General features: G+C 36.5%; 1 protein-coding gene across 8 annotated transcripts in view; it reads left to right on the forward strand.

The window, feature by feature from the left end:
• The first annotated feature begins 686 nt into the window (after positions 1-686).
• LOC127797733 (KH domain-containing protein At4g18375-like) overlaps positions 687-13,338 on the forward strand; it is a 34,026-nt gene continuing 21,374 nt past the window's right edge. For 3 of the 8 annotated variants that reach the window (XR_008022272.1, XM_052330864.1, XM_052330862.1), the window contains exons 1-5: positions 693-954; positions 7,735-7,989; positions 10,276-10,322; positions 10,420-10,516; positions 10,984-11,077. Coding sequence is in view for 7 of the 8 variants with exons in the window: in XM_052330864.1 (XP_052186824.1) it covers positions 7,879-7,989; positions 10,276-10,322; positions 10,420-10,516; positions 10,984-11,077 (349 nt within the window). In the remaining variant the exon portion in view is untranslated. Of the gene's footprint in view, positions 955-1,836; positions 2,582-7,734; positions 7,990-10,275; positions 10,323-10,419; positions 10,517-10,983; positions 11,078-13,338 lie in introns of those variants that run through there. The other 5 variants (XM_052330866.1, XM_052330867.1, XM_052330865.1 and 2 more) reach the window with 3 other exon arrangements.

Consider the following 13,338-nt stretch of genomic DNA (forward strand, 5'->3'; position numbering starts at 1 on the left):
GTTATAACTTTTATCTTCTAGCTTTAAAAAAGTTGGGATGTAGTGTTTGTTTTAGATTATAGAATTCTAATTTATAACTTCTGCTAGCTTTTAGAAAGGGTAGAAGCTAGCTTTTTCAAAGCTGGGTACCCCAGATTTTGCAACTTCTGTTTAAATGATTACATTTTTATGACAATTTTGTTCTTATTTTTAACAAAGAATTACCCTTTTGTCTACGCAATCATGGGTTTTTCTTCTCCATCGTCATCTCCATTTTCAGATCTCTTCATCTCTCTCGCCATCTTCCTCTCTCTCTATACTTTAATTAATTTTTTTATAATACTTAAAACTTATACATATACACTAATTAATTTTTAAATTATCATTTTATAACTACTAACGATATTATGGACAATTATACAAAATAAGTTATTTTATAACTTATGCTATCAAATACCATAACTACTTAATTACAACTTCTAAGAAGTTGTAGCAAACAGGTTCATAACTTATTTTAAGTTTTAAAAATTATAATTTAAAAAATTAAAAATTATAATTTCTTTAATTAAATTACAAACGAAAATTATTAGTTTTCAGGCTGTGTCGGTTGAGTCCGTTCTACCCGTTTAAGACCAGCCATCCAGACAAGACCTCACTTTTTAAACTTATTTACAATTTTGCCATTTAGATAAATTCATCTCATTTTTCTTGCTTAGGGTTTAGTAAGATTATCTGATCTCTCCCCCCCCCCCCCTGATGCCACCTGTCGTCTCTCTTCCGGCGACCCGCCTGTCTATCCATCGCCGCCGGCCGCCATTATCATCGTCGACCGCAATCTCTTTGGCCTCAAAATCCTTTCTTCAATCACCTCTTCGCATCATATATTTTCCTTGGCTTCAAATTTATCTTCCGCCGATAAATCGTCCCTAGCCACCATCATCGGCGACTAGATCTATAGTTCTCTCTCAGATCTAGGTATGAGGTTATTTTGCGTTTATTTTCTTAATCAATATGTATTACTTCACAAATCTGGATTGAGTTTGTTTTTTATTCTTTTTTTTTTTTTTAAATTTGAAGATATGTTCATTCTTAGACGTGGGCCTGTTCCTTATTTTTTTATTTTTTTTGTTAACCTTAATATTATGCTCTTTACTTATGTCTGGGTTGACTATCTATCTGCATAGTTGCCTTTGTCTAGGGTTTTAGAGGCTGTTTGGTTTGACCACGTATAAGCTATACAGCTTTTGAAGGTTATGTTTGGTAAAAATTTTAAGCGTAAAAGCTATCCCACATAAAAGTTGTTATACCAGTGTTTTTCAAAAGCTGGTACCCTCAGCTTTGCGCAAAAAGCTGCTAGGTTGTCCAATTAAAATTACCAAAATGCCCTCGTATATTTTTCATATTTACACCGTTGCATCTTCTCCCAACTCTCTTTCTTCCATCATTTTCTCCCAAGCTCTACTCTACCATAACTGCTGCCGCAGCCGTCGCCCCTTCTCCATACTGTCGTAGACGTCGTCGTAGTCCAGCTGGGTCGTGCCATCGCTGCATAACCAAGTCGCGCCATCGCTAGATAACCAGGTTCCAAATCTGCCGCAGCCGTCGCTAAGCACCATCAACCCTTCTCCATTACCGCCGTCACCATCAGGTGCCGCCTCTTGCCTCGATCGTGGCCTCCTCCTCGATCGCCGGTGGGGTCCCAGACTTGTAGCAGAGTATATATAATATATATATATATTACACCTATAAATGTATATATATTGTATATATATATTAATAGTAATGTTTTTAAGAAAAAAAATAAAAGATGTATATGTATTATATTAATATATTTTTTTATAAGTATGTATAATTTATCTAATATTTAGAAATTAATTTATATATTTTTTTATAAAAGATAGTATTTTTATAAATTTTATTTGAATTATTTAACATCATGTTTATTTTAGTCTTTTTGTCAATTTTGACAACTTATCAGTTTTTACAAACCAAACACATAACTATTAATTGATAGGTTAAAAGCACATTTATCCAAACACGTTATCAACTTAAACACTACACAACTTTTATGCTAACCGTTAATTAATTTAAAAGCTACAATTAAAAACGGCAAGCCAAACAGCCTCTTAGCTCAATTGGGCCTATCTCGGTCCTCACTGCGATTGCTTCGTAGTTTCTTTTGTGGGTCTGTGTCTTTTCTGGTAGAGCCTTTTGTTGTTCGGATTTGTATAAGATCATCTGTTTGCTAGGGTTTTTTTTTGCTTCAGTAACGTTTCTTTGCTTCTTTCGTTGTGCTTTGTTTGTCTTATACTTATTTACTTTCAGGGGTTTGACAGTTCTCTCCATGAAATTTTGTTGGTTTTGTTCAAAATCCCATTGGAATTTGAATTCATTACCTCAATGGTTTAACGGCTTCTTATTATATTCCCCTCGATGAGTTATAATCTCTCGTCGTCTGTGTATGCTTTCGCTTTTATGAATTGTTCCTTTTTCTTTATATGGAGCTGGATGTTTTTTCAAACGTCAGATCCATCTGTTTTATTCCTAGCTCTCATAGCTATGATAAGAATTCATGAGAACCAAGCAAGACGGAGAGCATGAGGTAAAACTTGTGTTATTTTAGGCCACATAGCTGATTCGAACACCACTATATGTTTGTGATAAATTAAATGGGTGTTTAAATAGTAGCTTGGTTTGAAATTTTTTGACTTTTGTGCCAGCAGGAGGCAATTGATACAGAAGAATGGGTGAGACTGGGAAGCGACATCGAACTTGTTGGGAACCGATAACACAAACCTTAGGGTTTTTCAAAACTTTCAATCACAAACTCTTGATGGACAAAACAGGAAGCAGAAACATACATACACAGAACAGAAACAAAAACGAAAGGAGGCAAATTTTTTTACTATGGTTCACCCAAATTAGGGTTACATCCACGTTGAGCTCTGGTGAGAAGTGCTCATTGAACTATGGATAGAATCGGAAATTACACTCACATAAAACCCTCACAATCACTTTGTACAAACGATGGTTCGAGAAACAAAACTTGCTCTATAATCACTTAATACGGATTAAAGGCAAAACCTATCGAATCATAGAACATAAACTATACAGAGCATTTACAGAAAGAGAAACAGAGAGCAAACCAGAGAACCCTAGCCCGAAGACGAGAACCTTCGATTCCCCAGATGTTCCTTTTTCTTCCTTTTCCTTCTTCACACCTTTTTCATCTCTTTTTGGTCTGATCGTTCACATCTTGAGACGCGAGATTAAAAGCGATGATGAATGGTTGTGATTGAGCCTCATAAAGCACGGATGGATGGCTGAGATCACATCGTGCAAGCACGTTTGATTATTCCAACAGAAATGGCAGCAGGCAGAGAAAGTAATTGGGAGAGAGCAATCAACAAGGACAATCAAGCGCTATCAAGAGGCAGCGGATGGTTGCCACGTGTTGCCATCCAGCAGCTGCCAAATGGTAGACAACGGTTGCAGCACGTGGTCTTCCAATCTGCCAGACCTTACGACGCCATTTGGTGCTTCACAAACAACAATCTCCACCTTGAAGCAGCAAACCATAGGTTCTCCCAAGTTCAGCATGCTACAATTCTCACCTTCATAGCTCTGGCTGAGTTGATCAACCAATACCCACATGCAATAGGTCCAAGCAATGCTTGAACTTTGTTGCAGTTAGCAACTTTGTACCCATATCTGCTGGGTTATTTTTTGTAGGCACTTTTAGTATAGAAATAGTGCCATTAGCTACCAAATCTCTAACATAATGATACCTAACATCCACGTGCTTTGTGCGTTCATGGTAGACTGGATTTTTGGTCAAATGAATCGCACTTTGACTGTCTGAATACACCACTGTCTTGCTCTGAAGCAGGTGGGTTTTTTGAAGGATACCTTGGAGCCAGACTGCTTCTTTAACAGCATCAGTTACTGTTACATACTCAGCCTCAATGGAAGACAGCGCAACCAGGGGCTGCAGCTGTGATTTCCAGTTGATGTAATTTTCACCCAAGGTGAAAAACATAGCAGTGGTAGACTTCCGAGTATTTCTTTCACCTGCAAAGTCAGAGTCTACATACCCAACAAGATCAAGAGTAGTAAATCTTTTCTTGTAACTAAGTCCAACATTTACAAAGCCATTTATATATCTTAATAAATATTTCAGTGCATCCCAATGTGATTTACTAGGATTTGACATGAATCTACTAAGGGAGGAAATAGCATAAGCTAGATCAGGCCTGGTATTAATCATGACATATATAATAGTTCCAATTGCATTAGGATATGCAACATTTTCCATTTTAATAATTTCAGAGTTGGGGGTTGGGCATTGAGATTTAGTTGAGACAAAATGTCCAGCTAAAGGAACACTCACTGGCTTGCAATTATGCATGCCAAACCTTTTTACAACTTTCATTAAATAGTCATTTTGATGAACCTTTAAGCTGAAATTTCCTCTATCCCTTTCTATTGTCATTCCTAAAATTTTCTTAGCTGACCCTAAGTCTTTCATGCCAAAACTTGTGTTAAGCATCTGTTTCAATTCATTTATCTTAGACTTAGACTTGCTAATTAATAGAATATCATCCACATATAACAATAGATAAATAGGGACATTGGAGAGAATAAAATAGAAACAGTTATCATATTGACTCCTAGCAAATCCAATCCCTAAGGCAAAATTATCAAACTTTTTATACCATTATCTTGGGGATTGTTTTAAGTCATACAGGGATTTTTTCAGTAAACACACATGTTCAGGCTTATTTGAGTCAATATATCCAGCAGGTTGAGCCATATAAATTTTCTCCTCTAAATCTCCATGCAAAAATGTTGTTTTGACATCTAATTGTTCTAATTCAAGGTCAAATTGAACAACAATTGATAGCATCATGCGAATGGTTTTAAATTTAACTATAGGAGAGAAAATTTCAGTATAATCTATGCCCTCCCTCTGAGTGAACCCCTTGCTACTAATCTTGCTTTATACCTAATTGGGTCAATGGGAGATATTTCTTTCTTTAATTTGTACAACCATTTACACTGGATCAGTTTCTGTTTCTGTGGTCGAGGGACCAATTCCCAAGTACCATTAACTTTAAGAGAGGACATTTCCTCATCCATGGCCTTCTGCCACTTTACACATTCCTTGGAGTTGACAACTTCCTCATAAGTGGAAGGCTCACTGCTCCTTAATTCTAACCCTGCAACTAGGGCACAATACACTAAGTCTGAATAGGCATACCTTGCAGGGGGTCTAGAAACCCTCCTGCTCCTATCACGGGCTAGATGGTAGTCACTGAGATCTTGGGGTGAGCTATGATGCTCCACCTCAATCTCAGGTTCATCTTCTTGTTCCTCTTGATCATCATCACGATCAGAGGTTTGATTTTCATTTGGGATTGGAACACCCTCTAGGTCAGATTCTGTTGGAGCAGCTGGAAGATTGTTATTACCTGCAGCTTGCTCTACCTCGATTTGAGACCCTCATAGGATAATAAAATCATCTGGACTTCTAAGAATGTTGGTTTCTTCTAAGTTTACAATTTTACAAGGGAAATTGGCTTCATTAAATATGACATCTCTACTGATAATGATTTTAATCCCACCAGATTGTCTTTTCCATGGTCTAAAGCCTTTAGTCCATTCTTGGTAACCAACAAACACACACTTAGTGGACCTAGGTTCTAATTTACCTTCTGACTTGTGAGCATATACTTCACAACCAAACACCCTAAGGTAATTAAGATTTAATTTCCTATCAGTCCATTTCTCTTCAGGGCATTTTAGGTTTAGGGCAATTGAGGGACTTCTATTTACTAAGTGGGCAGCAGTAGACAGAGTCTCTCCCAAAAAAGACTTAGGCATATTAGAGGTGAATAAGAGGCATCTAACCTTTTCAAAAAGGGTTTGGTTCATTCTCTCAGTTACCCCATTTTGTTGGAGTGTATACCTCACAGTCCTATGCCTAAGTATTCCCTGGGTATTGCAAAATTCATCAAACTCTTTGTTACAAAATTCCATACTATTGTCTATTCTTAAGACTTTAATCTTTCTATCTATTTGATTTTCAATTATGTTCTTCCTGGTTTTAAACTTCTCTAGAGTCTGGTCTTTAGATTTCAATAGAAAAACCCAAACCTTCCTAGTGAAGTCATCCACAATAGAAAGAAAATACCTGTTACCACTGTGGGTGGGGACCTGAGAAGGCCCCCATAAGTCTGCATGTATATATTCTAGGCATACCTTCGTTACGTGAGTTCCTTTATGGAAACTCAGCCTGTGTTGTTTGCCTAAAACACATGGCTCACAAAAATCGAGGGACCCAACATGCACTGATCCAAGGTAACCTTGGTTAGATAATGCCTCAAGACCTTTCAGGCTCATATGGCAAAGTCTCAGGTGCCATAATTCTGTCTTATCAGATTTGACTATACATGTAGAATGAATATTAACAGAGGGAAAATAGCAACCATTTAAAACATATAATCCATTTTTCTTAGCACCAGATAGTATTAATTCATCTCCTTTATACACATGCATGGATCCATGTTCTGCTTTATAAGAAAACCCTAGCTCATCTAGTGTGCCAAGAGATATCAAATTTCTTTTTAAGCCAGGAACATATCTTACATCAGTTAAGATTCTAGTTTTGTTGTCATGCTTTGAGAGATATGTTTCCTATACCTTTAACCCTATAGGATTGGTTGTTACCCATAAACACTGTTCCAGATTCTTTGTTGTTAAAATTTTGAAACCAATCAATGTTAGAACACATATGGAAAGAACAACTTGAATCCATAATCCATTCATTATCAATAGAAAAATCTGAAACAGTAAGAATTTAGCTAAGCAATTTGAATTATTAGCATTAGCATTTGTATTTTCCCCTTGCTTTTGTTTTCTGATGAAATCATAACAATATTTTTTAATGTGCCCCTCTTTCCCACAGTGATAGCATTTCTATTTTTGCTTACTCTTTTTGTCTTTCTTCTTACCCTTTTGCCCTAACCCATTAGTTTGATCATTATTACTAGTAAAGTGTTTTTTTCTCATTTTTACTCTTTACAAATAGATTGTTTCCAGATTTCTTAGATGTTCCTAGTTCTAGTTCTCTAGCCTTAATGCCTAAAATAACAAGATCTAGACTAGGTACAATGCCAGTATATCTCAATGCATGTTTAACAACATCATAGTCATCAGGCAATGAATTTAACAGAATCATAGCTTCACTTGTGTCATCTAATGCTTGATCAGTACCTCTAAGTAATAATGCAAGCCTAGTAAATTCGTCTATGTTCTCATCCATTGACTTAGATGTATTCATTTTAAAGTTAAACAACATGCATTTCAAGTAAACTAAATTAGGTGCAGTCATGACAGGAAATAATGAATCTAATTTATTCCAGAGGTCTAGAGGAATGGACATACCATCTACCTTCCGGATTACACTGTCACCCAAATGGAGGAAGATTAGATTGAATGCTTCCTCTCTGATTTCCTCTCTCCTCGCAAGCTGGTCTGCTGACCATTTGCGATCATTTGTCTCAAGTGCTATAAGCACTTTATGATAAGAGAGTAACACTCTCATCTTCTTTTTACAGCTTCCAAAATCTCCTTTGCCATCAAATATACCGATTTCAAATCGGGTAGAAGTCATCTTCGCCATTTTGACACTTTGCCATTTTTGTTTTTACAGTTCCACTGTCCTATTGCTTGACTTGTTTTCTCTGGATTTAGGTGGGTGGGGAAATTGGCAGAGTGAGGGATGCACTTCTTCAAATTGTGCTGCGACTTTGAGATGCCATCTTAAAAGATAGGGAAGGAGGTTGCAACCCTTCTTCTGGTACTGATTCTTTGTATTCTGGTGCCCCTGCCCTTTCAATGCCTCCAGTTTTGTCTATTCCTCTTTTGAGTTATGAGGAGAGGACTGAAAATGGGAATGGATTGCACATGCTTTATTCGAGCAGTCTCGATAGCTATGGATCTCTATCGGTATGCCATCATTTTTGGCTTTTGATATCTTTTATCATTTCCTTAGGGTTTTGCATCTCGAGCTATTTTACATCTTCTTTTGTCCATTTGCTTTTTCAGTAAAAATGCTTCTTTTGTATGCTAATGGCCATAATTCAAACTTATCAATTTGTTAACTTTAGTGGCTGGGATTGAATTCAAACATTTTGCCCTTTTCTGTTTTGGATGAACATGTGTCTTCTTAGAAGACTAAAGAAAAAGATATAACTTATAACAAAGGAACATGTGTTGTTAAGAAGGATATAACTTATAAAAAAGAAACAGATATAACTTATAATCATTATTTTTGGAAATGTGTTAAGAAGGTTTTGTGGGATTTGAAAACTCATACCCTGGGATGGACGTGAATGTCTTCCACTGCTTAGTAGTAAAAATTGAAATATAGGACATGTTTGGATGTGTCTTACACTCGTAAGTGTCCAAGAATTAGTATTTGGCATGGGTGGCTGACATGATAAAACCACTACTAGGTGGAAGTGTCCATCCTTCTTATAGACTAATCTGGACCTAAGTTAACCTAATAGCATATTTTTGATATTTTAAGAGAAACATGTTTTTGAATTTTTATTTTTGTTTTTGCTCTTTTATTATTTGTGTAAGTTCATCAAATTATCCAGAATTTCAGCATATGCAAAGCAACTAGATCATTAATTTAGGAACAATTCTTGACTATATTCTTCATTCCAGAATTTACTCAAAACTGAAGCAGACTGTACTTCTGCAGCATCTTGAAAGGGCACTTTTTTTGCTCAGGTCCAGGCAGAACCTGCTATATGTTGCACAAACCTTTACTTGATTTGCAATCTGTGGCATTACTGACAATGTTTATATTGTTACTCTTTAGTCTTAGGAGGGGTGTGTGCGGTCAAGTTGGCTTGGATTTGTAGCCATAGAAACAAGTCAATCTTGTTTTGTTCTGTGTATTTATTTATTTTGAAACCCAGAATCAGATGACTGGCTCTTTAATGAGGAAAGGGAAACAAATCAAACTTGAGACAACACAATTTATTATGAGATCTGATAGCTGTTAATTACTAAATCATTTTCAGTTAAAAACATGCAATAATTTGAAGGGAAATATTAAGTAATTATTTCTATTATGATATGCTACATGACAATTGATGATATCAAATAACATTTATTTAGTTAAATGTAGGATGGAACCAAATCTTTGTTTTCAGTTTTGTGTTAGGTCTGAAGCGTGCGTTCATTCTCTAGTTAGGATGAAGGTTATTTTTTTAAAAATTTGTTGACCAAATACAAGTAAAAATGCATCTTCAATCTTTTTGACACAAGTTTAAAAATATTATCATTTCAAGTTTCTAACATGTAGTAATTGCAATGACAACCAAATATTGTTGAAATACAAGTCATCAATCAAATCAAGCGTTTATCTCAAGTCTAATTTAATTGACAATTTATTGACCTAGATTATCTGTTTGTTTTCTTCTGTACACCCCTAATCTTCAGACTTCATGTGGTCACTGCTTATTGACGTGAATGAGCAGAGCCATTCCTTTCATGACTGTATGGTTAAGGGGCTGTTTGGCAGAGTTTCAGTTTTCGGTTTTTACTTGTCAGTTTTTATTTTATTTTTTATTTTCTAACTATCCTTATTGCTGCCGGTGAATGGAAAAGATACCAGCAGTGGCCAACAACTCCTCCGCCTTCTGTGTCATCAGTGCTCCCATGGGAGTTGCCAAGACTCCCAAGGGACAATTCCATTTCTCCTGTTTCCAGAAATCTCTTCTTGTTTCATCATTTTGCAGGAATATATATATCTATCTATCTATATAAACTGTATATGTGTAGATATATATATCTATATATATATTGTTTCACTACAATAATGTACCAGTGAGTTTAACTTCTCAGACCTTTCTTTCAGTGATTTTCCACTCCCTTGTGCAGTTTTCCTGTCGTCATGGCATGTTAACTCAGTTGTGGAGGCTTTCTATTCTATTTTCATTTAGCTGCATGTTGGCCGTCTTTGCTGAAATTTTCTGTTAATGCAAAAGAATCTTTTCCTCTATCCTCTGCTGCATACACTTGTGCAAGCCCCTTTTCCTTTATTCTCACCTGTTATCAAGCTTCCTATATCAAGATATTTCTTTCTAGCATTTCTGTTGGCCTTGTCTTTGTTCCTTTAACGAAAAAAAATTCACATTTTGGGATTCTGAATTAATTTCAAATGCTTCAGACTCATTCCAATAATACTCATTTCAGTGGCCGTTTCTTTTCTGACAGATGGGCGACACTGATTATGGATCTTTGTCTTCATACTCATCAAAGCTGTATGGGGGATCAGTATTTTTTGTCCGTGATTTACTTAACAATATTTGCTTATATTGTAATATGGCCTTGATGCCCTTATAACATGTTTTCAAGCAGATTGCCTCCTCCATCAACTCTGGAGATGATCGTTCCTGCTCATGCAGTGGGTAAAGTTATGGGAAAAGGCGGGGCTAATATTGATAACATCTGCAAAGTAAGTCCTTGCCTTTTTTTTGTTTTTGACTAAGAATTTGCTGATGAGGGGAGCATTATTTTCTTGCATAGGGAGGGACCTCACTTTTGGTTTGATGGTCCACGGGTGACATTTAATGGGGATTGAAAATGAAGTTTAAATTTGTATCAGATTCTTGATACCAATGGCGTACAGCATAATCCTAATTTCATTAACAAGGATGGTGGACTGATGTTCTTGACATCCAATATGGTTTATTTATGACATAAGTCACAGACAAACCCCCCACCCCACACACATACACGCGCGCGCACACGCACACTCACAATGCCTATAACCCTTTCATATCTGGTGCCAATGTTTTACTCCTGCTTCAATGCCTTCATTGTTTAAACTTTCCATAAAATTTTGCCTTGAAGTCCTTGATTAACTTCCCATGAAATCAAACCATCAGTTGGCATTCTCACATGCAATTGTTTCTCTTCCAGATATCTGGAGTTGTTTTAGAGATCTCTGATTCAAATTGTTCTTGGGGTGATCGTGTGGCTCTAATATCTGGCACATCTGAGCAGAAGCATACAGGTGAAAAGTTGATCCAGGCATTCATAATGGCCACCTAATCTATGAGGATATTCTTGGTGTTTGAGGATGAATTCTAGTTTAGGTCTGGGATTCCACCTCAGATATTTACTCACTCTAGTTCCTCTAGGTCAGGTCTTGGAGAAAGCTTCATTCCTAGGTTTAGTCTGCTGCACTTCAGTTTCTCTCATACCAATACCTATGAAGATGACTCAGGAAGTTTTACTGCAAGCTTCATATTCTGCGGACATAGTTCTTATCTCTGGCTTAATCTATTCATCATTGGCAGTTGTCTTAGAATTTATAGGAGCTTTTCTCCCTTTAATAGTCTCATTAGTTCTTATCCTGGGTTAGCATGAGTTCCGTCTTATCTCAAATACTTTGATGTTCCTGCTGGAGGATTTTCAGTAATAACCACAATTGTCAAAATCATAACTTCTGGATGTTTAATTACTTTGTCCATAAAATCCTCTAGTTACCAGCTCTTCAGTAGTATCTTCTCCATCGCTAATGGACAGTGAAATTAATTTGGTTGTTAACTCTTCTTGGTAATCTCTTGTTGACTAGTTCAGATTAGTTTCATAGGAAGGTACTTCAACTTCTGAAATTAATGAACTACGCGTGCTTATAAGCATTGCCCTGTTTTTCATCCAATCTATATGTTCAACCTGTTTTTATGAGGAATCTGCTGATATATTACATCATGCCAGTTGCTGCTGCTTCAATTCCCAGAAGATGCTTTTTCTTCTTGGTGAATTGATTAGTTTTTTCTACCACACTTCTACTTCTGCTTCCTACAAAATTGGTGTCCATGCTTTTGTGTAAATATCTATCAGGATGGATGACTGTGGAATTATCTTTCACAATTTATCTATTTGTCCTGTTTGATTTTTCCTCTCCCTGAACTTTTCATGGGAATCGACTTGCTAAAATTTACTTAATAGCCATTAGTTTTTCCCCTTATAAGGATCTTTCAATCTCCCATTTATTAGTTAGATATCTCTGATGTTGGTAACTTAATGATGTTTTTCCCCTCACTGCTACTCTACTTTCCTCGGAAACAGCAACTTAATGATGTTGGTACAACCATTATATTTTCAAGTGATCAATTTCCCAATACCCTCAAATGGTTAGTTCTTTAAACTTAAAAATCTATTGCTTCGGTTTTTGTATAATAACCAATATCAGAAAATTCTTTTGTTCCAAAATGTTCTTTTATAAAAGTATACTCTGCAGTCTGTATTCCCATTTATTTTAGTGGAATATGCAGTTATATATTCATGATACTCAAATGTACCTGCAGTCCAAATCCAATTCTTGTTCGCCATACGCTTCTTCCTTGTTTTTTTTCCCCCCCCAAGTAGATTGATCATTGCCAATGTCCTATACTAACGTGTTTATACTGATTGGTACATTAAGCTTGTCGTGTAGAAATTCATTCCTGCTCTTTTATATGAGTACTCTACTGCTTCATCCAATGGTTTGAGTTGTACACTCTGTTTATAAAATATCTTGGAGTTCATGCTTCTTTCCTAGTGGGAAGAGGAGGGGGCTGATGGGATGGAAGGCTTATTTTAGGGACTTTTTCCTTTAGTCCACTTATTGTGTTAAAGCTTAAGGTTCCATGAATTGGATCTGTGCTTGTTGACTTCAGTGAACCAAGCAGGATGTCGTTCTGCCGTCTGTCTTCTACATTCGGTAGTATTTTCACGGTAATAACCACTCTTGACTTTAGGTAGCCCCTCACCCTCAGGAATCAAGCTTGAGTGTAATCTGTCTTAATTCTCTTCTTGCTACCCAAAAGATCATTATTGTTCCTCACAATCACCATGCTTTGCCCCGTCCTTGGATACTGCAGTTTTTTTTTTTTTTTGGGGGGGGGGGGGGGATGGGGTGGGGTGGGGTGTTGTAATGGCTTTCGGTAGGTATTGATTGGATTTATTGGCAAAAGCTAGTGATTTTAATTTAAGAATCATGCTACTTGTACATCATTTTTATACATTTTGGGTTACACAAAGGGATATTATGACAAAAATATTTCTCGTCTCCATACGCCTCACGCGCCTCTATGAGCCCTATGAGAGATTTTTTTGTCATTGATACACCTTTGTGTAACCTAAAGTATACACAAGGTGTACCAATAGCATTTTTGTTAATTTAATTTGTCGGTGGAAGGTCAGAGTAGCATCAGATGATTACCCCCCATGATCAACCGTGATACACTATTCTATTTCCATCTCCACCTAAAATGGGTTACTTAGTGT

This window comes from Diospyros lotus, chromosome 3 (assembly GCF_014633365.1).
Source record: "Diospyros lotus cultivar Yz01 chromosome 3, ASM1463336v1, whole genome shotgun sequence".
Lineage (NCBI taxonomy): Eukaryota > Viridiplantae > Streptophyta > Magnoliopsida > Ericales > Ebenaceae > Diospyros > Diospyros lotus.